Here is a 25,574-nt window from a genome sequence, read left to right as displayed (position 1 = left end):
AATATTTTTAAAATTTAAAATTTTATTAAGATATTTTTAATTTTTGAAAAATTTTCACCACTCACCACTATTGCTTCCCTCCTCTATTGCCACCACTGCCCTTCCTTTCTTCTCCTTCCTCTTCCCCTTCACCCTCTCTCTCTTTCATCCCTCCCCTCTCCTGCCTTCCCTGCAACCCTCCTCTCCTCTCTCTCCTTCTTTGGTCACAACGGTTGCGACCAAAAAGAGAAAAGGAGGAGAAGGGAGGGAGGAAAGAGGGAGAGGGAGGAGGAAAGGGACAGAAAGAGGGGGGGAAGAGAGGAGGAAAGGGATAGAGAGAAAGAGGGGAAAAAAAACGAGAGAAAGGTAGCAGTGATGGTGAGATGAGTGATGTGTGGAAGAAGAAAGAAGTTTAAAGTTTATTTTTACTTTTACTTTTACTTTTTTTTTTGTGTATTTTTGGAGTTATTTTTTGTGTTTGTTACCATAGACTCCATAAATTTAAAAAAAAAAACATATTTTGTCTCAATCCAAGCAGAGCCATCAATGAATAAGTCAATGGATTTGGATCTACCATGATAACTTTTTCTTTTTTCCAATTAAGATATCAACATGAATGATATTTTGTTTTAATTTAAGGAAGATCGAAAACAAACAATTGATCTTTTTGGATATAAAGGACTGAAGATTTCACATTACAGTGGATTCTTAAGCTCTTGAAAGTGTGGGGCTTCAATTTCAAGATAATAATCGCAAACACAAAATCATCTCTCAATTGACCAAGGAAAAAAAAGGAATTTTTTGCAAGTAAACGGTGAGATTTTGGGCCACGTTTCACTCACAATTGCAAAGTAAGATTATCAAAAAAGCCATTTCTGATTTGGTTTGGATCAGATTGCGAAGCTTATTTGCAAAGGGGGCGCGATTTGTAAGATGGGCCTTTGTAAGATTTACTTGACGTAGAATCGGGACAATTGCAATTCACAAGACAGTCCAAAATATGAAAAGGTCGGTGGCCTTGTCGTATACTGTGATTCCTTCTCGGGTAGTCAACTGGTCTCCTTCGTGGGAACGGGCGCTTAATGGGGCTTACGGCCCTTGCATCATCAAACTTCCCCATCCCCCCATGCCGCACCAGCCCCAACCCCCGCCCCGCCCCACTTCAAAAAAAAAAAAATTATTAATAGATTAGTAGAGTTGTAAGTAAAAAGTTTTGAATTTAAATCCTTTCATTTACAAAAAAAAAAAAAAAAAAAAAACTTGATTGGTAGAAATTAAGGCCTTGAAACTACCTCTCAAGTTTCTTGTCTAAGTATAGACTTGAATCATAGTCATATCAAACATTTGAATTGATTATTTTTCTCTTTTATTTTTAGTGCATAACTCTTTTTTTTTTGAAAAAATTCAGCTTTAAAAAGTCATTTAATGCTTTTCACAACATATCTATGCTATAGAAACAATCGTCGTAGGGATAATTAAAAACTAGGAGGTGAGTCAATCTTTTATTTTGCTTCTATCTAATAGAGTTGTGTATAGGCTCCGTTTGGATTAGCTGTTTTTTGGGGGTGTTTTTAAAATTTTTTTGCTGTAGCAGAGTTTTTAGAGTATATTTTGGGATTTTTTAGAAAATATTTTGGGATATTTAAGAGTAGAAAATTTTCTAGAATATATTTTGAAATATTTTTTAAAATTTAAAAAAATTTAAAGTAATTTTTAGATTATCTTTTAGAGTACTTTTTAAAAGTTTTTATTGTATTTGAAAAACTAGCCCACTATATTTCACTTAAAAAAAAGAAAGTCTTTTTTTTTTAAAACAAAAAAATGAAAGACTTTATTCCACTTATATACGCAATATTAGTCCATCATATAAAAAGTCCTTTTCTTGACTATCAATTTGACTTCTACTTGTATTAGTCCATACCTTGCTTTTCACGGTGGTCTTTTTGCGGGGGAACAAGCAAAAGAAATGGACACAAAAGAGAACAGAAACCATATGAACACAAAGCAGCAGCAAGCCACAGCGGATTGTATTCAAATTGACCGCCCACAAATTTTCCTAGACGAAAGCAACTTCACTCATAACAAATAACATGTTCTAATTTGTTCACATCCGGTACTTTTTCGCTGAATATACATTTGCAATGAAAAATTCGAGGAATTTGGTCAATGTATCAAATCTTGGTTGGGTTGTCAAAATCAAAATTTTCATTCTTTGCATATGACTTCGTCCAGCATGAAAAGTACTACTATTATATCAAAGAAGAAGAAGAAGAAGAGTGAGGTGTGGGGTATGTATGATTGTGATTCATCAACGCATGTGTATTTGATTAATCAAAGAGAGTCTTCGTGTGAAGTTTCCTCGCGAGGGGAGTTGGTCATAATTCGTCAACATGCCAGGCAACAGCCTAGCAATGGGTGGAGAATCTCGGGGTTCTTTCGCGGAATATTTTGTCTAATCGTATGATTTACCCACTAAAGACAAAACTAGTTGCTTCTTCTTCTAACCAAACAGATATTCCTATATGCTTATAAACTAAGGCACAAATTTAGAAATGATCTGGCTGTTATGAGAACTACTATCTAATTTGACATGCAATGGATCTAAAGCGTGCCACGTAGTTACTTGATAAAATAATTAGATTATACTAAAATTCTGAGTACCGGTCAACTAAAGCTGTTAAAACGAACCGAACTGTTTGGTAACTCGGTTCGTTTCGACACGTTCGTGTTCGTGAAAGACTCGTTCGAAACCTTAAACGAACCGAGTTCGAACGAATTTTTTTGTTCGATTAATAATCGAGCGAATACGAGCATGTTCGCGAGTTTTAACGAACGTTCGCGAACATGGACATAATTATCATTTGATAAATTTTAGGGTTAATTTTATAGCTAGACTTTTATATTTGGAGGGTTTTATTTGTTATTTTTATGTTAATGTTAGTTATATAGTTAATGAATAATAGAATTTAGTCACTTAGTATTTTAATTATTTTTTAGAATGATTAATGATTTGTATGGCATATTTAAGATTTAAAATAATTTGGATTCGAGCATTTCGAGCATGTTCGCGAATGGCTCGTTTATGTTAAACGAGTCGAACACGAACTCGAATTCGAACATGAATTTTGTTTAACGAGCCGAATACGAACATAGATTTGGAGTTCGAAAATTAACGAACGAACACGAACGTTGTTTGAATCGTTTAACGAACAGAGGTCAAACATGAGATACTCGATTCGATTCGGTTCGTTTACAGCTCTACGTTCAACCTTGTCAAGTAATGTATTTATAATATTATAAAACTTATTAAAAAAAATTGAGTTTGAAAACTTGCTTAAACTCGAATAAATTCGACTGAGCTCGATTTGGTCGAGTTCAATCTCAAGTTCGAGTAAGATTAAATAAAATCAAACTTGAGTTCGAGTTCAAACTCAACTTTGAAGAACTTGATATGTTTGAACTCAAGTATTTTTATTCGAATAGTGCACTATTTGGAATTGAGATAACTAGTTAGCAGCCCTATTCGAATGAATTCAACTTCAATCATCACTACGGGTTAGAACATATATTTTAGACTTATTTTTTTGTGATACGAAAAAGTTCAGATGGATTTAATTTCAATTATCACTACGGATCAGAACGTGCCTCTGAAACTATAAGTCATTTACAGAGATTGTTACAGATTATCTATCAATTTAACTCTCATATCAAGAATGAAATTCGAACATATGACTTTTTGTAAGTAAATAATTTATCCTTATCAGTTAAACCAACTTGTGCTGGACTTATTTTCCCCTCCCTGTGTCCGTAGATGTCACTCTGTATCTGAAATTTGAATCCTCAATAGTCAAAATCTCGTCTTGAATACTTTACCGTGGAAATCAATGTACTTTTTTGCACAGCTTTTGAAAAATAAGCTCAGTCAATCACGTTGTTATGACTTCAAGTAATATTTTGACAAAAAAAAAAAAAAAAGACTTCAAGTAATACACCTAAGCTTTGAAACTTTACAATTAAAAAGGAATTTTTTTGAGGAGAACTGTGCAATTAAATTAAGTCATAGGCCGGAACTTTTTTCTAGAAAATTTCTGATCCCTGCTTCCAATTAGTTTCGGACAACTGAATGAAATTGCATCTGGTCCAAATCTAGCCCTCTCTCTCCTCTGGTGTTCTTTTGGGGCTCCAGGCCGATGAACCACAATCTAAACTTATAGAAATTAGAATCCCTTTTGTAGCTATTAGAACTCTTCCTTGATAAAAAAAAAAAAAAAAAAAAAAAACTATTGGAACTCTTCCATCAATTGAAATTTCATTCGCAAGATAATTTGAAAGAAATGGTTTCACCATAATAAAGACCAAGGAAACACAGGGAGGGTCATATACCAATGGTGAAGCAGGCAGCTCATGCTGAAAATAATGGATGGATGTGATTAACGGATAAAAGACGATTAATGAATAGCTCCAGATGTACGTACGTATGGCAATACAGATCTACTCTAATTTCTTTCATTAATTCCATATATAATGAATCACAACATGGATGTGAAAAGAAGAACAATTTATTGTCTTCCTTTAATTCTGATCTATGTATTTACTCTATCTCCTGTTGTGAAAAGAAAGGAAAAAAAATACCTAAATTGTGAAATCCAAGTTTGAACACTATACATTCAAAATCGGCAAAAGATTTTTTTTTAAAAATGGTATAAAGAATCAAGGAATATGGTATGTCCATCAATGAACTCTCGTCACGGTCCTTGAATGAACCAAACCCTCATCAATCCTCTTGCTTCTTGGCCGTAGCAATTTCGACCAAAAGCCACTCTTTTTCTTGCCATGATCCATAGCAATAACCTCGCCTGCATCTCTCCTTCTTGTGATAAAAGCCACTGATCTACTCTTGGTGAGCACATTTCTACCACTTCTAAACAAACTGAAGGAGGACAGCCCTCTTCCATCCGAGGTCATTCGATAATGATGGCTATGCACGGGGGAAGAACAAGAAGAAGCGCTAGCGGAATAATGAGACGACGACAAGGATGACAAGGAAGAAGAGGAACAAGAAGAACCAACCGTGGTAGCAGTAGTGTTACTACGTGATGAACTTGAGGATAATTGCGAGAGCTTTTCAGTCAAACAAATTGAGCAAACACCTGGTGATTGTTGATGTTTTGGATGCTTTTTGCACATCCCATTTGGCCTCGTTGATCTAGCAATTTGTTGATGCCTTGGCCTCCTGAATTCCATGGCAAAAATGTGGGATTTTTTTTGGTTGGTCATAGAAGATAGGTCATGTATATTTATAGATGGTCTTTGGTATTCTCCTTCTCGCTGATTTTTGCATGGTGTTATTTCCTTGAGATTTCATGGGAGGTTCGCTGGTGTTTCACAACACAGCTTCTTTTGACGGGTCGTGTAGGTTTGAAAAGTCGGCGGAGGACTGAATGCACGGTTGGATGGGGAAAAGAAGTTGGGAGTGGGGCCGTCGCACAAGTTGAGTCGGTGGCTGAGATGATTTCGGATTTCCTCATTGAGCGAGGAAAGTAGAAAGTTTTGGGTGCTACGCACGGATTTGTTTTTCACTTTTTCTGTATGGGGCGGCGTGGAAATGTACACGACTATTCCGCCACGCATGTACAACTTAATCTAGACGATTAGCTGAATAAGAACTTAACAAAGACCAAGCTCCCACGACTCCTGTTTCTATTCCACCATTTTTTCTTAGATTTTTCTAACAAGTGCTCGTTAATACACCTAATATTCATTTAACCTATTATATATATATATATATATACATACTAACAATGATTATTTTCTTTTGCATTTATATAGTTTTTCTATTTAATCTTACTTATCTTCCCTTTTATTTATTTACTTTTCCTAATTAATCTTATATTTCAAAAAATATAGTACCCAAAATATATCTTAACGGATAGCATCCGTTAGACAAACTGTTTTTCTTAATATAAAATATCATAATTTGATTAAATCTTCATTAGTGACAAATGTGAAATAAGGCCACCAAAAGAGTTTTAAAAGCTCTATTTGGATGAAGATCAAGGGATCAAATCTCCTTGCCTACATTTTAGAAATCCAGGTTTTCTGCACACCCATTTGGGCCGGTGGTGGTTCAGTTCCTTCCAAAATGTTCTTGAGTCTCTTCAGATCCTCCTCCCCTTAGTATAGAGTAGTGTAGGTCTATCGTGTCAGACAAAAAAAAAAAAAAGAGGCATATGTGAAATAAGGAAGATCAGAAAAATTGAATATAAAACAAAAAGTTGCATTTTGAAGCTCTAAACATAATTTCAAGAACATCTGTGTATGTTGCAATTGTCAAAGCTATATAATGAGATCCCGTTCTATTTCTTCCTAGTGTGATATTTGTTTAACAATACAAGGGAAGATTTTGCGGGATTTTTTTTAATGAGAAATTAGTGAGAGTTGAGAAAAAATAAGAAAGTGTGACCACTTTCTTATTTTATATATTTTCAGTTGAGTTGGAAAATTGTTGTCGGATTATTGATCATTCTTTTTTTGTAAGTTTTCATGGTTAAGAGGGACTTTATATATTTTGCCACAGTTCAGTTCATCTTTTAACTTTATACAGTAGGAACTTTTTGTCATATATTTTGCCACAATTTGTACTTCAGTAAATAAATGTCATTTCCATTTAACCTTATGAGATAATTTTGCACCGTTGTAGTACATTTATTTCCAGAGAGAGAAACATTAAAAAGAGGGGCAACAAGAATTCCCCTTATTTAACTCTTTTTGTCACACTCCCAAAATTTCTCTTGAGTTATTTGAAAAGCCATAATAATTACTGGGAAATTACTTAACATGCTGTATTTTAAGTTCAAAGTAAGACTATGAACATATTAGTCATTAAATCTCATCCTGAACATTCTTCTTCTTCTTCTACCTCCCCACCCCCCCCCCCCTCTTTTTTTCTTTTGACAAGAACATGGCTCCATTTGTTTGACAAGAAAATTGTGCAAGAAAGTGCGTAACGGGAAAAGTGAAAAAAGTGAGGTGAAGTGATGTAAAGGAAAAGGAAACTAAATTTCCTGTATGTGTTTGATAGACAAGAAAATAGTGTAGGAAAATTTAAATTGTTGTATTTGGTTGATAGGAATATTACAGGAAAATTATTTAAACTTCTTGGATAGATATTATCGAAGTACTAGTACGCATTGAAATATAAAAATACATTCATTTGCTAAAATATTACCTAAAAGAAGCATAAAATAAGTAATAACATATTTAATTGCATAATTATTTCAAAAAAATAAATAAAAACTAACATGACAATAAAGTTGAATGCATATACTTTTATACTATTAAATCTAAGTAATTTATTCAAAGTCATACCATGAAGAGAAGAAGATATGAAGATGAAAAGAATAAAAAGAATGATATTTTTTTTGGAAAGAGGAAAAAAAGGAAGATTTTAATCTAAATGGTGTTCTGCTATGGTCTAATGGTTGCATATATAGATGATTGAAATAGATAAAAAGATTTGAGGAGAGATTTTAGGATTAGTTCTACCTCTGACATATGAATGACAAAAAATGAGATATGATAGGATATATGTCGGTTTAAATAGATACCATGGTTAAAAAAATTTATCTGTTGAGATTTTCCCATCACTTGTTTTCCCATGATTTTTGCAGGATGAATTTTGCTGGAAATTTGACAGGGGAAATTTTTTTCTTGTGGGTCCCACTACTTTCTTGTCAAACAAACCACCCAAAAAAAAAAAATCAAGAATTCTCTATTTTCCCTCACTTTTCCTCTACTTTCCTTGCAACCAAACGCAATCGAAGGTTTTTCAATAGGAGATAATCCCTTTCCACCTAAGTTTCAAACTCTCAATGGGAGATAGTCTCGTGTTTTCAATACATTTTTCCAAACTAAACGAAAGTTTTATGGGCTTGGAAAAAGAATAGAGTATAATCCACAGCAAGGATATTATGGTTTGCTTTACCCCAAATACAAGTTTAAGAACAAACTTCAAGCTTTGTTCTGCTTTATGCAAAATCAGCCCACCCTAGAGTTCTAGGCTGTCCTGAAGGGCCTGTTTCAGAATATGACCCAATGATGAAACCTAATAGCGCGCTAGGCGTTGGCCATAGGTCAATGCACCACTTTCCGTTCTTGACATTATACATCCCTTCTATAAAATTTTTCGAAAGAATATGAATCAATGGATTGTTATCAGTACCACGATTGATAATATCTAAATAATTTTGTTTTGTTCCAAAAGCACTAAGCAGCTAATTAACAATCCAACATGTTATATGAAGAAAAATAAAGCTTATGCTATTTTTAAATCGGGAAGTGCAATGTTCTTGCTTTGATCAAATAACCTTGATTGTCATATATCAGTGTGTATCTCCGATCTTCGTTTTCAAGAATGAGAATTCTATAGATAGAAGCCCACTAATAAACTGAAGTTCATGAAACAAGAAAGAGAATATCTATAGATCGATCAAATATTTAGAGCAAAAAACACTCGAAACTTTGTGTAGTAGTAGATGTGTTTGATCTTTGATGAGGACCATGTTTCTTGCATGCATTGTCATTTGTCACTGCAATGTTAGCAGACCTTGTATTCTTGATGATTCACTACTTGTCCACTTTCCTTTTCTGCAATTTTCAAGCTCTTTTCCTTCTGCTTTCCTCGTTGTCAATGGAGTATGATTCAAGAGCTTTATTTTATTTTGTCCATTTTCAAAACTTTAAGCCTACCCTATTTATCTCACACCACTGAACTGATCCAAGTTGCCAGCTCTTCTGGACCATATGAACTCGAATTTTTATCACACCCGAATGCAACAAACTCCTCAGTCCCTTCATTGAACTCGAATTTTTGTCGCAAAGATCACAGGTTTCATGAGGGGCCAAAAGGCAGTTTAGACACGGGAGTATAATAGAACTTCACTATAATACTGGTGAGTATATGGTACTTGCAAGGCAAGGTCCATTCATTTCTTTGTTTTGACGCAGGTGCCTCAGGTTTGCAGGTTTAAAACAGAGGGAATCTCAAATCTTTATACATGGGCCTCTTTTGTCGCTGGATTTAGAGTTATCTGAAAAGCAGAACATTGAATTTGATGGCATTCTTGGATGGTAATCTAATTAAAGTGATAGGTTGATAGCTACCCGGATGAAGCAACAAACAAGTGTGGCCATGACACCACCATTTCTTTCCTTTCCCATTGAAATTGGAACGGACAAAAAGTGGCCTTGGCCCTTTGGCTTTGGGTCCCCTGGCTCTTTTTTGGTTTTCAGTATCATCATCTGGTAGGAAAAAAAATAAATGCAAGCAGAAAGACTAGAGCCATTCTCATTTTGGTAATTAGGCAAATAATAATAGAGCTCATGGTAACTATTCTTTCGCGTTTATCAAGTTCTGATCAATGCTAATTGATTTTTTGTTCCTTTTTCTTCTTTTCTTCTCTTTTTTCATTTTCTTTTAGGGCATGACTTGCCTTAGAGTTGGCAAGCGTAAGTCCCACGAGTCTTGAATACAGACCTGCAGCCAAGACTGGCCCTTGATACTAATCGTACATGTTCCCCGGGATTGGGGCACGGTTGGCATTTGGTATATTTTGTAATATTCCTTTCATCATTTGGTGTATACTATACACGATTGTACTCGTATCGTAATCATATACACAAACAAAATTCACATGCATAACAAAGCAATATGAATGTATTATCATTTTCTTATAAAAAGTACAACTACTGTACCCAAAACTCGATCGTCGCCTGCTCCAAATCGATGTTCCCCTTGCCCTGGCAGATATACCATAGCGCAAAACTTCCTGAAGTTAACATCATGGTGAAAGGGGAGCTGGATGGAGGGGTAGGTGGGACTCGAACTCTCTTCCTTCATGAATCTTTTGAGGTTTACAGGTAAAACTGCTCTAGCTCCTGTGTTGATGATTTGATGCTATGCTACCTCGTCTTGCCTTTTTCTTTATCAATGTGCATTACAAGGTTGATGTCAAACTCACATACTACAGGTGCATGGTTTCACGTAGAATGATCAATTGGTAATCAATGATTGTTCAAGGACATGAATTCAGTGTCACTGCTAAACACTGACGCTCTTGCTTGTACGAAAATACTACGAGTTAATATCCGACATGATAGTTAATTAGTAGGAGATACTTGACATTTCCGCCAAATTTATACCATAAATTTCCTCAAGAATTGTTCAGAAATAAAATTCTTTCGTGTAGAATACAGTATATATACTATTACATTGATGATGCAAAAGACAAGTAAGCTTTTACACTACAAAATTCTTTCCTTGGCTTCTTAATACTTCAAACTTTTAGGTGGATGGTAATCAAGATCATTGGTTTCTTGGATCAGAGAAGTACCAATAAAGGGGTGGTGCTTGATCAACTGAAAAGATGTTGCACGAGTCATCTGCATAACTTGAATGATTTTGGTCTTGCATTTTCATAAATTGCTGCTGGTAATCCTTCACCCTTGAATCCAACAAATGAGGATGGTAAACTGGGGCAGATAGAGAGAAAGCATACTGATCCAATCCATTGAATGTAGGGTTGCATGAACTTAATTTTGATACCAGTGGCTGCACATTCAGATTGTTGCTATCTTCATTCAAGACTCCACTTGAGTCACTGTCTGATAAGCCATCTTTCAAATCAAGAATCCTTTTAGTCTCAGATGACAAGTGCAAGTTTGTGTAGACTTCATGATTTGCATGTGTTGGCCCAAATTCACTAGAATCATTACACTTTTCTGAGGCCATTTTTGGGGAACTCTGCAAAGTTGCCACCTTTTCAATTGAATGATTGGTTTCTGTATTATCCTCTCCCAATTTTTCCCTTAGGCCCCTTAACTGCAAGATAAACACAAGACAGTAAATAGTGATACCAACAAGAATCGAATATAGCCCAGTAGTTAAAACTCAAAGGGCTTTTGTTCTCTGCTCATCATCCTTATCTACTTCCTGTTCCTTCCTTCCCACCCTCCTCTGCTAAAAGATTAACAAAAAGATGTTAAATGTACAGAACATACCTCGGCAACTAAACCTTCTTTCTCTTGTTCAACTTTACTATAATTGAGTTGAAGGGCTTCATAATTGGCCTTAAGAAGGTGATAATCCCTCTCCAGTTGCTTAGTCTTCCATCGGGCGCGGCGGTTTTGGAACCAGATTGCAACTTGTCGTGGTTGGAGGCCTAATTCTTGGGCTAATTTTATTTTTCGCTCGGGGTCAAGCTTGTTATCAACCTCAAAAATCCTCTCGAGTGCTTGGACTTGATCAATTCTTAATCTCTTTTTCTTCCCATTGCTGCAGTTGTATTCTTCTATGCTGTCTTCATCATCTAAACCATCTAGCATTGCCTGGAACTCATTGCTGTAGCCCACATTTTCCCTTGTATTGTTCTCTACTTTCATCAAAGCATGATCCAGTCAATAAGATTCCTCAGTGGATGGTCAGAAAAACATGCCAAGAAACTATAGAAGAAAACAAAGTTACCAATTTCTGCTGAAGCACAATAATACTCTAGCTTCCATAATTCTGTGAGTAGCATGCAAATTAAAACGTTGTAATTCTAGTTTTCTGTTTCCTTTCTGATTATTCTTTTAAGATCTTCCTAAGCTGGGAGTCCAAATTATTGAGGAACATAAGCGGAACACCGTTGGAGAGCAGAAAACTTTGCAGTAACTGATAGAATTCATAATGCGAAATTACCTGAAGAATCAAAGTAATTGAATCTGTTCATAGCTGCTGTCAGTGATAATCTTCAATAAAGAGTACGAATAAAACCACGCTTCTTCCTTATGGTTCTCCAAGGAATGCACTCAGAATGCAGGACTAACTCAGAATTGTCAACTTCATAGTTCACATGTACATGATATAAATTGATGCATCTTCCTGAGTATTCTTAGAAGGCTTCTGGACTGAGAGCAATTTTCTAAGGTATGGACATAGGCCAAGAGGGGCTATAAATTAAGTGAAGAAATTGGTGTCCGTGATTAGCCAATCAATCCCAATAGAACAGAGGAAAAGGGTGAGACATTTTGATATGCTTTTCAGACGTCTAAAGGCTCTGAACAATAGTAAAGTGTGGTTGTTGCTAACCAGCTATGTGTCTCCTTTTATCTGATGCGAAACGAGTCATTTGTCCTTTTGGATTCAACCGTTGTTTGGTACTTTTGTTTCACTGTAATGCTTTAACGAGTGATTATGTGAGATTAAAAATGGTTAAAAAGATTAAAAAAAAGAGTAATTGAAAAGGAAAAATCGCTCAAAATATCTCTTATATTTCGTCAAATGAAGTTTTTCATCCTTCACTTTTAAAATGGTAAATTTATGTCTCTCACAAAATTAAGTTGATAAAATTTGGTCACAATTTAGATTTTTTTTTTACCGTGTTTTACCCTAAATTCATCACGTGAGCAATACATAGTCAATTTTTTAGGAGAAAAAAAATTAAATCTCAATTATAGTTAAAGAAATAATCTGATTTATATTCATTTTTACCCTTAAAAAAATGTAAGATTTGACTTGAATCATATTCATTTTTTCTACTAAAAAAGTGAGATCTGACATTTTTCTACATAAAAAATGATTGCACGTTGGTTACATGGTAAGTTTTAGACTAAAAAGTGAACGAAAACTTAGATTGGAATCAAATTTTATAACATTGAATTTGTAAATGATGCAAAGTTAATATTTTAATAGTAAAGAATGAAAAAATTCATTTAGTGAATATGAGGGACGTTTTGAATGAGTTTTCTAATTGAAAAATATGTATAGAGATTCTCAATCAAATTTTGCTCCAAATAATTGTTTTCCAAAATGACCCAAATTATTATTTTTCTTCTTTCCTTGAATATCATTTCTCATTTTTTGAGGGGGAAAAAATTTACTGTGTTTTATTCTTTGTTGTTATTCGGATTCTAAAGAAGCAATCGAGCATCAAAGTCTTCGTGCTTTTTCCCCTTTTTGAAAGTAAGCATCGAACTATTTGAACTATATTTTGAGGCTAGGAAGAGAAATACAAATTCCATGACAGCAATTTAACTTTTGTTTACGAAATTTTCCAACCAGGGATGAGAGTAAAGCTTGATCCTTGATTAATCACATACTGCAGAACCAAATTATCAATCAATTAAATGAAGGTGAAGTTTTTATGATTAAAAACAGGAAACATAGAATTGCCATAAGCTTTCAATATGTGTCTGATTTTCTTCAATGCATTCTTGATCATCACTTTCCAATTAAACATGTGGCGAATGGGATGATATTAGTGAGGGAAAATCATCATCAAATAAATTACATTAAATGTATGTATAAATTAAAAAAAAAAACTAGTTTACTGCATTGAGTTAGCAGGAAAAAGGATAACAAAATTGATGGTTAGTTGCAAAAATAGGTAGCATTAAAAGGCCACCATAATAGACAATTTGGTCAATGCATAATTGGGATTTTAAGAACATGTTCACATCTGATCCTTGGTGATTCCTATCATGTATTCATTCATAATCCAAGCTCACATTTGCAATAGAAATCCTTACACCAGTTGAGTTCAGAAGCCAGGCTGTATGCATGGCTTGGCTGAGAGAGAGAGAGAGAGAGAACACTACATTACTTGCTATTTGCCAATAAGCCATCTGCCAAAACTGAACTTTGCTACCAACCTCACATGGTGTGTTATTCTCTCTACACAATGTTTCCACCTTTCACTCACACTGCAGTGCACCACATGGTGTGCCCCCTTTTCTTGTATATTTTGCTTATATTTTCATGGCTGCCAGTTGGATAGAGTCTTTTGTAGCAGATTTTTGGCCATAAAACATTACCCCAATGGCATCCTTTACGTCACAATCAATCGAAAGCCTACTAGAATCTTTGAATTTTAAGAAGCCAGTTCTACAGTGTTCATTGCAACAGTTGAACGGTTGATTTGGATCCTTTTCCTCCAACACAAATTTTTTTATTCTCGGATGATCGTATCTTTTGGAAAATGCATGATGCGTAACGCAATTGACGTTTCAAGAAGAATGAATAGGGTTTTCAATAACGAGCCTAATGAAGCAACTTTAAAGGGTCCATATTCATTTCGAGCAATTGCACAACTATTGTAGGTTTTGGATGTTTAAGGATATCTGTATATCCTTCTTACCAAGAGACGTCTAATTGCGCCTTCAATTTTTTGTCAACTACTAATTCATTGCTCTATGATTGATCAGGGCCAGATTGGATTACTAAAACAGTGCTGTTCATGGTTCATTCTTACCTTATATATCCTGCATAATTTTTTATTATCTGTTTGCTACTTGGTAATCTTGTTTGTGTGTGTGTGTGAACATTAGAAAGTCCTAAATTCTCAAGAGCTGGAATTCTCGTTCAAAAGGCAAAAGATCAGCCGAAGAAGTCTTGTGTGTGGTAACCCGTGAATCATGTTGAGTAAAAAACACACACATTTTTCTTGCATGGTAAAACAGTTTAAAGTTTCTGCCATCCTTTTGCTCCTTTTCTCATATCCTTGGCTCAACATGTATGGCCTCATGTCAGAGTTCACTTTGCTTTTCCATTGCCGACCAAAATATAAAAGAGAAATGAAATGAAATGAAAAAGGAGGGCAAGAAAAGATTTCACTTTCGTTCCCATGGCTGTGAATATTAGGTGACAGGATCGTTACCTAACCATTGACTATCCGTATTAATTCTTGCCCCTCCTTTTCTCTTCATGGAAGACTTCTGCTGATGAGACTTTCTTCAAATTCAGCTTCCAAAATCGTTACACCACCCCAGTTGAACTGATAAAAAATGGTTCTTTGCGTGAGGGAGAGATGAAATTTGCTAGAGAAAGGAAGACATGCATGAACTTCAACAGCATAGTTGCGGATCCAACTAATTAATGCTGCAGCATTAATGGTCCAGAAACCATAAGAATCTAGACAGCAAGGAGCCGGTTTTTCTTCCCTTTCCTTGCAATTTAGTGCTAACTTATTTGCATGGTCCTGAATACGATTGAAAATTCGGAAATCAATGCATCTTAAATGCTGACGATTGACCACAACCGGATTCTTTCAAAATTTTGATTAGCCATGAAATTGGTGCAAGCATAGACTTTTTCTTTGGTTGTGCCTTATAGGTCCGGAATAATTACACAGACGGGGTTCATCTGCACTAGTTTTATATATGTGTTTAGACAAAGTATTATTTGAAATAATTACTATACTAATACTTTTCCTGTTGTCATGTATATGAGATAAAAAAATAGTTCGAAATATAGTTCGAAACGTGATTATGAAACAAGCAAAATAATATAGGGAAAAAAAAAACTTTGTATCCAATCTCTTTTCGGTTTGTGACTTCACTGTATTGATACATGAGAAATTGCCAATGAATTGAAACCCTTCAGATCAAAGGATTTGAGCATAATCGAATTGAACTTCTTCAGTGAAAGTTCCGTCCATTTAGGATGCTTAAAACGCAGTACTGCACATTTCTCTGTCACAAATCTCCCATGTCGGTTCTCCAGATTTCAGAAGGGAAATCCAACTAATAAGTTCATTTTGCATTGTAGAATTTTTCTAGGTCATGATGCAATTCGTATATAATTGGGTTAAATCCACACAGTCTATACTGGATTCAGGCAATTGTCAATCAATTAGACATGAATGCTCCGTGCATGACAGATTAGGTAGATCATAACAGGAAAACTGGTGCTTCAATATGAAGCAAGTGCTAAATTTCTATCTTTTAGTTACGCATTATATATATTGTAGGTATGGCTGTGGACAACCAAGTAGTTGACTTGAGAGAGAAATTGGAAGTGAAGAGGGAAAAGACAACGATGCATGTACTGATAGTAATATGTTCGCATATCCATCATCAATTTGGCAAATTTTGCAGTAAGAAGCGATGTTTGATATCTATATATGTCAATTCCTTTTTCTTTTGAGGGTATCAGCTGGGTTCTAAATTTAACCAGTAAAAATCCCACAAGCAACGAAACACTATTTGAATTATCAATTGTATATGGAAAAGATAACATGCTTTCATATATCATCCCAACAAAGTTGAGTGGTCTGAAGGAGGAAGAAAGTGATGGGATATGTCGTCAACTTGTAGCCGCAAAGCTTTGTGGTTCAATGCGTTTGGACTCCTCTACTGATTGAAAATCTTGGGTGTTTCACAATTAACTTACAAAAAAAAAAAAAAAAAAAGGGTCTAAATGGTTCTGATAAAGTAGACTTTTATCAGGCTCCCAATTAAAGGTTCTGATAAACTAGACTTTTATTAATCTGTCCTCAAAGAAATGTGTTTGACTTACAAAAAACTATGCATGCTTACCTTTTCTCTTTTCAATTTGTGTTCTACTAGAGGAAGCAAGAGATGAAATTTAAGAAGCAAGAGAGAAAGGAATATTTGAATCTAAAATCTCCGGATTCTGGAATTTTGAACCTTAACTATTAGAATAAATCCTCTTTAGTTAAATGTCCTTACCTAAGTTTCAGAAATTAATGCCGGAGTTCAAATTCACTGAAATAAATTTTGACTTCCTGTGCAGATTTTTCCCATCAAATCAAGTTTAGCGACCCATCCTTGCACGCATAACTTACAAACATATGCATTCTCAATATTGTTTTCGTGGGGAAATTTGAGACCCTAAAAAATATTGTTTTCAGATGTCAAAGGTTGAGGATGCTTGCGTGGTTTGATATTGGATTCTATAAATAATCGTCATTTATTAGCATAATTTTGAATCAATGTTTTATATATCAAGTCTTCTTATGCTCAAATTGGTTTTAATTGATCTTTTAGACACAAACTTGGATATGCAAATTGTTGCATAATAACCAGTTGGTTAACTTGATTTGTGTCGAAGTAGGTATCTATTTTCTTATCCGGGCATTTTATTTTCATACAGAAATTTGGTCAGTCAACTGTGAACAACATCACATATAAGTGGAATTAAAGAAAGATGTTAAATCTTACCCCCTCCTCCCCCACACACACACACACACAAACAAATTGTTTTTTTTTTTTTTTCTAGTTGGCTCTTTCCCACAAAAAGTGCAGTGTGTTTCAGCACTGTGCACAGAAGAATGACCACGAATGCAGTAAACTAGGACACACTCTTCGAAAGCACAAAAATCTATGCTCGAAGCTGTAGAGAATTGAGGATCAAAATTTATCAATTCATTTGCTCCAAGGGAGTATATACCATCCACCATTTGTCTGCTCAGATCAATTAGAGACAGATGCCCTTGCATTCAGCAGTACATCACAGTGCAGGAGCGTATTGGCCAGAAATTTGTTTCCACCGTACTGTCACGAGCATGTATCTAACATCTGTATCGGTTAGGTGCTCAATGAAAAGTCAATACCAAAATTTTTGAGCTTTTTCCAGCATCAACTACCGTATAATCACTTGCATGTGTCTTAACAGCTATATTTGCTTGAACTGTAGAATATGTACTCCTACAATGTTGAGCTTTTATCAACATCAAACCTCATCTCACGACAACATGAAGAAATGTCGATTCCTGCAACCTCCATGGCATTGCAAACCCATTCAGGCACATCACCTTTTGGGAACTACATGACCAAATTAAAAGATGTAAGAACTATAAACACAACTCTATGTCAAGAAGCAGATTTGAAAGCACTCCTATGGATTGGACAAAATGTGCAAATCTCAAAGTAAATTAGCTAAAGTCACAAGTAGCAAAATAGTAGATCAATGTTATTCTCAAAGTAGCAGAATCGAAAAAGAGACGACGAGAATTCAAATAATCCACCAGGGTGCTATTGAATTCTATTTGACCAAAGATTGATCTAATAATCTTCACATAATTGTGGTGAATAAATACATATATCAGGCCTCCTAATAATTGGGTGTAGTGACTATGGCGTAACTATCATCATGAGGAGCATCTGGTTCATTGGTATCTCCAAATTATAATTGTATCAGAAAGTTACTTTTAAGGGTAAATGGATTGCATCCGTATTTGTCTGTTATATACGTTTAAGTACTTAATCACTAGATGAGTATGGGAGAGGGTTCTCAGGTCACTGATGAAATTACTTATTATCCTGTTCTCTTCCAGTCCCTTAACCTTTGTTTCTAATGTACCATATTTTTTGTTAAGCACGAATCCCATTATTGGCCAGACTTAACAATTCTATCTGAGACACAGTACCAAGAACAATGCTTTTGAAAGAGACAGGAGAAAATATAGTAAATGTGGAAGACTAAAGTACCATTGTCTGCAGAAACTTGCAAACAAACCTGCATTAGCAAAACGAAGGAACAGCGTAAATGTATTATAAGAGATGGATAAAGGGAAAAACAAATAAAAAAGAAAAAAACCAACTGAAATCAAAGATGCATCAAGTCAAGGTCTTTTCCTGATCTTTGATGAATACCCCAAAAAGAGACCATAAAAATAAGTAAAATAGTTTAAGAAATTAAAAGATCACATACTCTGGAAACCGTCCTTCAACAATTGATGAGTGTAGATCTCTGCTAAGCTACAAGATTCGAGTAAACTTCATTATTTAGTCTTCAAAGTGATTGTTCACGGAAATAAGATGACTTAGTTATCTTATAATTGATACCTTCATCATGTAATATAAATTGTGATATGAAAGAAGTTGAGATCCCATAGCATCTTTTGTTACTAGGCAATGAATGTAAGCCCTTGTGTAATTTTTACAGACCTACAGCAAAGAGACAGAATACCAACATTAAAGACAACTAAAAGCAAGAAATTAAGCATCTCTCCTGGACATACCATACACTCGCACATGGGATCAATAGGACGTATATCATTAGCCATTGCCTGGTGTTTCAGTTTCAAAACTCCCTGGATCAATGAAATATATAGAATCAGTACCAAAGATCGAGGAGGGGACTCATTTCTCCATTGAAGATAACAGCACGTTTGTTAGGCAGGAAGGAGAAACAACTTTATCACAACCTTGTCAAATTTGTTAGGCCGAGAAAGAAAACCAAAAACAAAAGACTTCTTAGTTCAGTTAAATATTTGAATGACCTACATTTCCTTCTCAAGAAAGCATCTTCAAGTCCAATTATCAGTATACCAATGGAAGGCTTTGATAACATATTACACCCAAGCATCTCAAATATATCCTCAAGGGAATTGCATAAGCCACATGGTAACAGAAATTATTTACTTGGAACTTAAAATCGTAAATTGCTAGTCTCATAAAGGAAAACCTAGACATTTAATGATGGTTTAGGATATCCAATTAATGGGAGTAAAAAACCAGTCCTATTACATGTTTCAAGTTCATCAACTCTGCCATTCTTGACCGGAAAGACATTCTAACTTCATCCCTGGAAGATTTGACTACTGATTAATAAGACAAATTAGATAAAAATGAAACCAGAACTATCCAGATTCTGAAGTCGATATGAGAAAAAAGAAAAAAGCAATTTTCAAACAGTAAGTGCCAAGCTTAAGTAAGAGCAAATACTTCTTTTAACTTGATAAACTGTTTGAAATTGACTTGTTCTTGTATAAAGGAGTTGACATTAGGGTCAAAAGAACATATGCTCACAAAGGCATAGAGACACCAAGGCTTCTTGTCAGTGACAAAAAGATAATACAAAACTGCACAGAGTTCACATAAAGGTCAAAAGAACACATGCTCACGAAGGAATAGCACCAAAGCTGCTTATCAGTGACAAAGAATAATGCAAAAAGTAGCAACACTATGACAAATCTGCTGAAAAGAAAAAGAAGAAATTTTTTATCCACACAAAGCTACAGACTCCTGAATAAGCATATGTGGGACTTTCTGTTTCAATCATATGTACCAATGCAGAATTAAATGAGATAAGAAGCAATCACCTCTGGAACAAGAGCTGTGCCAAAGCGAGCTGTACGAGTGGGATACACGCAATCATACATGTCAGCACCTAAAGCACTACAAACAACAATATCTAGAGGGTAACCAACACCCTGTGGGAAAAAAGTAAACCAGATTTAGTTCACAACGAAACTAAAGTGGTAAAACAAAAATCATCTCTGGATGAGTTACATTGCGAAATCTAATTTTACCATGACATATCGTGGCTTATCCTCAGGCAATGCAGCAGTACATTGAGCAACAACACGCCAAAATGAATCTTTATCTTCACCGCCTGCAAGACCACCAATAGCATAGCTGTGACAGAATTAAGTGAAGTTATTTCAACCACTTGGCCATTGAATTCCAACATCTTTAGTTAGATATAGTTGCAAAGACAACAATTGTTTCAGAAGGTATTGTGACCATGTTGAAAGGGAGCCTAAGATACAAACTTGCAGCATGACAGAATATATGAAAGGGGGAAACAAAAATAGATTCACCTAAAATGATGATGGTCACTGAAAAAGAATGCGGAAACTCTGTAAATTTCTGATCAGAACTAACCAACCTAATATGCAAGTTTTGCTGAGAAAAAGTAGCATTTTCAATAGGGTGCCAAATACAGAAGGCTACCATTAGCTTCATTTCTAGTAAAATGAAGAGACCTCTAGACCTCTAGATAAGTAATGAATACAAAAAAAAGGTGCTTACATACCCAGGCAGATTACGTTCAACCAAACCTCTGACACATATATCCCTGACAAAAACAAAGTTATCCAGAAAGCTCAAGATTAGATTAGGCTAAAATCATATGACAACTGAAAAAATCGAAATCTTGCAAAACTGTTACTGATTGAACTTCAAGTCACCTTAATACTGGATCTAAACCACCCTGAACTATCCCAAATAAATTTTGTTCATTTGGCCTCTTGTGAGCTGTCAATTGACCACATTGTATTAGTCTGAGCTTGAACAAAATTAAAATTCTTGACAAACACACTTGACAACGACAAAGCAAATGTCTAGCTATTTTTTATAATTCCCCCTTCACCTTCTTGCAAACATATTGTTTGTAACATCTGAATGTGGTACAGGAGATGATAGAGGAAAAACATAAATATTGGAAACGTTAGTCAAGAAAAACTACATAATCAAATTGAATGACAAAAACATGCAGCATTCAAATTCAAAAATGTTGATTAGCCTAGCCAACAGATAAAAGGTATGTAGATGAACTTGACAATCAGCTTGTCTGCCACAATTTGACATAATTTCTAAGCTTGCAGGAAAACCAATAATATTTTAGCTACTTAGACCATACAACTTATATTGACAAAGGCTATGCATAAGTAGAATAGGCTCATCATATGCTGTCAAGCATATTTACCTGCTATGCACCTGTCTATCCAACGAAGAGTGCGGTACATTGCTTCTTCAATTCGAGGCCCTGTGATAGTGGTTCGCACAACATCATCGAGGGCCATGATAATATCTGCTCCAATTCTGTTCTGCAATCAGTTGTATGCAAAACACAGTACAATGAATTAGCAGTAGCCTAAGGGCCACCCAACTGCATGAAACAAATCAACTCCTAAAAGTCCGTCAGCAGGAAATTACAACTACAATTCCTCACATAAATCCATAAGCAATAAGTAGAAACTAGTACCATCCTGCAATGATATTGCACATGCAGAAAGAAGCTCATGTGCTACTATTGCATGTACCAGGAATTGATCGTCCTATAAATCTAGAACAGAAAAGCTGTTAAGAGCTCAAACATTTATTGTGCGTGCTATTAAATCTAAGTAAATCAGTCCACCCAAAAACTGGATTCAGTAGTCTAATCAAATTTCAGGTCTTAATGCAAAAAGTGCAAGCATTTATAACTTTGTACAGCACACAACAAGATAGGATGCATGCCAAACTTGCTTCTCCTGCAAGTCCTCGTTACCAATAAGGGAACTTCCTTAACAATATATTAACAGTTCATAGGTATCAAGTATCACATATTAAGTGAGCATAACCTGCTACATAATGAGCCAGAAGAAGAAAAAGTGGACCTACTTGAATTTGTATTGATTCTTCGGGTGTAAGAAGCATCGGTTTCCCATCGACAGGTGACTGCAACAAGCAGGAGGGAGAAAATGAGACACCACTTAACAAGCAGGGAGATCTCTCAAAGCAGTCAAATAAGAAATAACAAACTGCACTTGTAGGAAGAATAAATTGCAGGCAGGGATGGTTAATTGAAGTTTTGAAGGGAATAGGCTATACACAACAACATTGGTTAGGAAATCAATTTACTTTGGAATGACTAACTCTAGCACATGAGTATGGCAGTGAAACATGGAAAATCAATAAAAAGAAAATATATGAGAAGATTTTACATACATAGTTCACATGAATAGACTCCTGGTATGTTAACACAAAAGGCAGTGAAAACTAGTGTTACAGATAACAGGAAAAAATCAAATGCTACAATCGAACCCTGTTGGAATCTCTGGTTCATCATGAATCATTATTGAAATAGGGAAGCAACAAGATTTACCTGAAATGTGACACCCTTTTCTGTAATGTCAGCCAAATGCAATAAGGATACCTGAAAACAATGCTATCATTAGTTCATTCACCACATAAGGATGGTTAGTCATACATCCTAGAAAGACCAGCAGACACCAGAAATAATTTTGCCTTTCTGATGATAGTGCATCAAACATACTCAGATCATGCACTATGCATGCATTGCTCCAAAAGCAAATATACTCAGATCATACATAAGGAATGTGCAAAAGCAAGCCAACTTCAGAAAGCTAGGAATGCCATGATAACACTGACAAACTACAATAATTGCAAGTCAGCAGAACAGGCCAAATAAATGTCCATACATGCATATGAGAAAGAGATACTAAGACTGAGACTGAGACTACCATTTGGAAACCACCAGAGTCTGTAAGCAGTGCCCTTGGCCAGTTCATGAATTTGTGGAGACCGCCCAACTCATCAATGAGCTCAGAAGTCGGACGTAAAGCTAGATGATATGTGTTCCCAAGTATAATTTGACAACCAATTTCCTCCAGCTGATTCTTCGTTAAACCTTTTATAGTTCCTATAAACATGAAAACTCCATTTCTTACATCAATCAACCAGCAGCTTCCTCTTGTTAGCATAAATAAAGTTTCAATTGAAGAAAGTTGACTAGGACAAGAAGCTAACTCATTCATATCGGCGTAACTGTATAAAACACAGATTTGGAAAATGCAAGTGCTATAAGATATATGCTGTTCACTTCTCTGTATTATTTGTACTAGAACTTTGATGCTGCAAGTTGAAATGCAATGCAGGTATTGACAAATGGATCCTTTAGCCTTTTCAACCATAAATTTCAGAAAACAATTTCTTAGACTTGCACGCTTGAGTGTGTGTGCACGCATGAGAGAGAGAGAGATGTGTGTTGCAAAAGTTTGAGGTATAGGTCTAGAGGTACTATCAACATGATTTTAAAATAGAAGACAATAGTATGATCACCCCAAAGTCGAACCTTGGGTACCCACTGGCATAAACAAAGGTGTCTGGCACAGATAGTGAGGGAGAGTGAGTTGAGCTGCACGGGCACGATTAAACCTTCCAAGTACCTGATTAGAAAGAAAAAAGGTGCAGATGCACAGCTCCATAATCAAGCCCAAAAAATAATAACAATAATAAAAGAACTATATACACCAAAAGGGAAAAAAAATTCAGGAGATCGATAACACCTATCTGTAATGCATCTCCATCTAACCATCAAGCAAAGATGACAACCAAGATCACTAAAGATGCTGTTTGGATCATTTTTCAAGTAACAAGCCACTATCCAGCAAGTAGATAGAAACTTATAATTTGGCTTTTTAGCACAAACAGTTTTGATCTTCTACCAGTATCTTCCACCTGACGCCTCTTAATCTAGATGTATTTTCCATAAGAAAGGCCCTCTTATAGTCTAAATATACTTATGTACCTGAAGAAAAAGAGGTACAGCCGGTATAGAACAAGCTGAAAACCAGGCCATTCTGATTGGCAGAGTTTAACAAGTCATAGAAACAACTGGAAAACAAAAAGTATATTACGAAAGAAAATATTCAAAAGAACTAAATGAGCTAGCGAAGTATACCCCAGAAGAAAAGAAACAACCAAATACCAACTACATTGTTATCTGATTCACATATAATGTAGGATTAGATAACGTGCTAAATTACCAGGATAAGAGCTACTTTCAAATAATACAGCATACACTTCGAATTTATGTAATGGATTTCCGAAAATTAGACAAAAATTCGTAAAAAATGTATGGCGTTCCTTTTATATCTTTTTTTCCTTCGTAGAACTAAAATTTAAAAGTGAGAGACAAAAGAGTTACCTCAAACTTAAGAGCCATTAAAGCACCAGCTTCCTTGTTCTTCAGTGTGCAGCAATCTATACAGAAACCACACGAATAAAAAGTAACGACGAAGAAGAGTTGTAAACTTGAAATTTTAATTGTGATTAAAAACTAATTACCGAACGTAATAGATTACATAATGCTACTCGCAAAAAGGAGAAATAGCTTAGTTTCTTGTGAGATATGAAAATGCAGGAGGAAATTCAGCTGACGGAATTGAGCGGCGGACAGGGAACAGGTGGCGGCGGCGTTGAAGTGAAGCGCGAGTTGACCGTTAGCAAGTGCCCTAAACTTGGTAGACCAAAGCGCGCCGGCGGCAACTTGATTTACGTGGTTTATATACATATTGCTTTCTGCACTCTTGCCCCACAAGATATGGGTATTTCGTTTTTAGGAACTCCCGGCAAAATGGGCAATTCTTCTTCCAATTTATTTGCATCTATGGCCACAAAAATGGTAAGTTCTTTTGGTTCAAGAAAAACTTCAAACCTTACAAGAGAGCGGGAAGGAGGAGAAATGAGAGAATTCAGAATTCTCATAAATTGATTACATACGTGACTAATGTTCTATATTAGGTAAAGTAGATTTTAGGACACAAATAAAATTGTTGAGATGCAAGTATCATAAGTATTTTGAATTTTTAAAACGAACCCTTTTGATTCTTTTTTAATATATGTATACCTTATATAAAGTATTAGAACCATTACATTCGCACATTTCAATATTTGATTAATACAAATTTACATATTGTTTTGTGCTTTTTATTTCTTAACTGATTTTTTATTACGCATAATTAAGGATAACTAAAGTTTGAAATTCTGGAATTTAAGAGGTTTTAAGTTCAAATTTTCTTTCTTTTCCTCACTTTTAAAATCTCGTTCCTTTCCTATTAGAATCATAATTTTTTTTATAAAAATCTTATTCCAAAAGAATCGCCTCCGTTCGGATAAGCTGTTTCTGGGGATATTTTTGAAAAATTTTACTATAATAATATATATGAAATTTTTTTTGAAATATTTGATATATTATATGAATGAAATGTTATTTGAATTATTGTATATTACTGTAATATTGTATTTAAATAATTTATTTTTAAAAAAATGACCGATCCAAATAGACATTTTTCACTCTATCTTTAGCCTAAAAATGCACGTAAAGTGGAGCAAGCGAAGTCAACACCAGAGTATATTTAGGCATTCCAAAAGATATATATACTTAGGGGGCGTTTGGTAAGAGGGTATCGGATTCGGGGAATGGAATGAACCCCATAAATGGTGTTTGGTTCACTGGAATGGGA

The 25,574-nt window shown here is 35.1% G+C and overlaps 2 protein-coding genes across 7 annotated transcripts; both read right to left on the bottom strand.

Moving 5' to 3' along the window:
- Window positions 1-10,161: 10,161 nt before the first annotated feature.
- LOC113713249 (homeobox-leucine zipper protein ATHB-16-like) lies at window positions 10,162-11,946 on the bottom strand. The gene is made up of 3 exons (XM_027236928.2): window positions 11,717-11,946; window positions 11,038-11,408; window positions 10,162-10,858 (listed from the first exon to the last, which is right to left on the bottom strand). The coding sequence occupies exons 1-3, from the start codon at window positions 11,745-11,747 to the stop codon at window positions 10,343-10,345; spliced, it is 918 nt and encodes a 305-aa protein (XP_027092729.1). The 5' UTR covers window positions 11,748-11,946; the 3' UTR covers window positions 10,162-10,342.
- A 4,966-nt stretch (window positions 11,947-16,912) lies between these two features.
- LOC113713576 (uncharacterized) lies at window positions 16,913-24,703 on the bottom strand. Of its 6 annotated transcripts, none has more exons than XM_027237330.2 (16): window positions 24,397-24,699; window positions 24,257-24,312; window positions 23,402-23,495; window positions 22,791-22,969; window positions 22,412-22,462; window positions 21,928-21,984; window positions 21,251-21,371; window positions 20,733-20,799; window positions 20,579-20,620; window positions 20,073-20,178; window positions 19,863-19,973; window positions 18,780-18,851; window positions 18,604-18,705; window positions 18,470-18,516; window positions 18,247-18,274; window positions 16,913-17,580 (listed from the first exon to the last, which is right to left on the bottom strand). In XM_027237330.2, the coding sequence occupies exons 2-16, from the start codon at window positions 24,272-24,274 to the stop codon at window positions 17,464-17,466; spliced, it is 1,212 nt and encodes a 403-aa protein (XP_027093131.1). In that variant the 5' UTR covers window positions 24,275-24,312; window positions 24,397-24,699; the 3' UTR covers window positions 16,913-17,463. The 6 variants fall into 6 exon arrangements, with proteins under 6 accessions (XP_027093131.1, XP_027093130.1, XP_071924383.1 ...); XM_027237329.2 differs by having other exon boundaries at window positions 24,414-24,699; XM_072068282.1 differs by lacking the exon at window positions 20,733-20,799 and having other exon boundaries at window positions 20,575-20,620; window positions 24,414-24,703.
- Between the last annotated feature and the right edge of the window lie 871 nt (window positions 24,704-25,574).

Source organism: Coffea arabica, chromosome 10c (genome assembly GCF_036785885.1).
Source record: "Coffea arabica cultivar ET-39 chromosome 10c, Coffea Arabica ET-39 HiFi, whole genome shotgun sequence".
NCBI lineage: Eukaryota > Viridiplantae > Streptophyta > Magnoliopsida > Gentianales > Rubiaceae > Coffea > Coffea arabica.
This window is presented reverse-complemented; position numbering and strand designations above follow the sequence as displayed.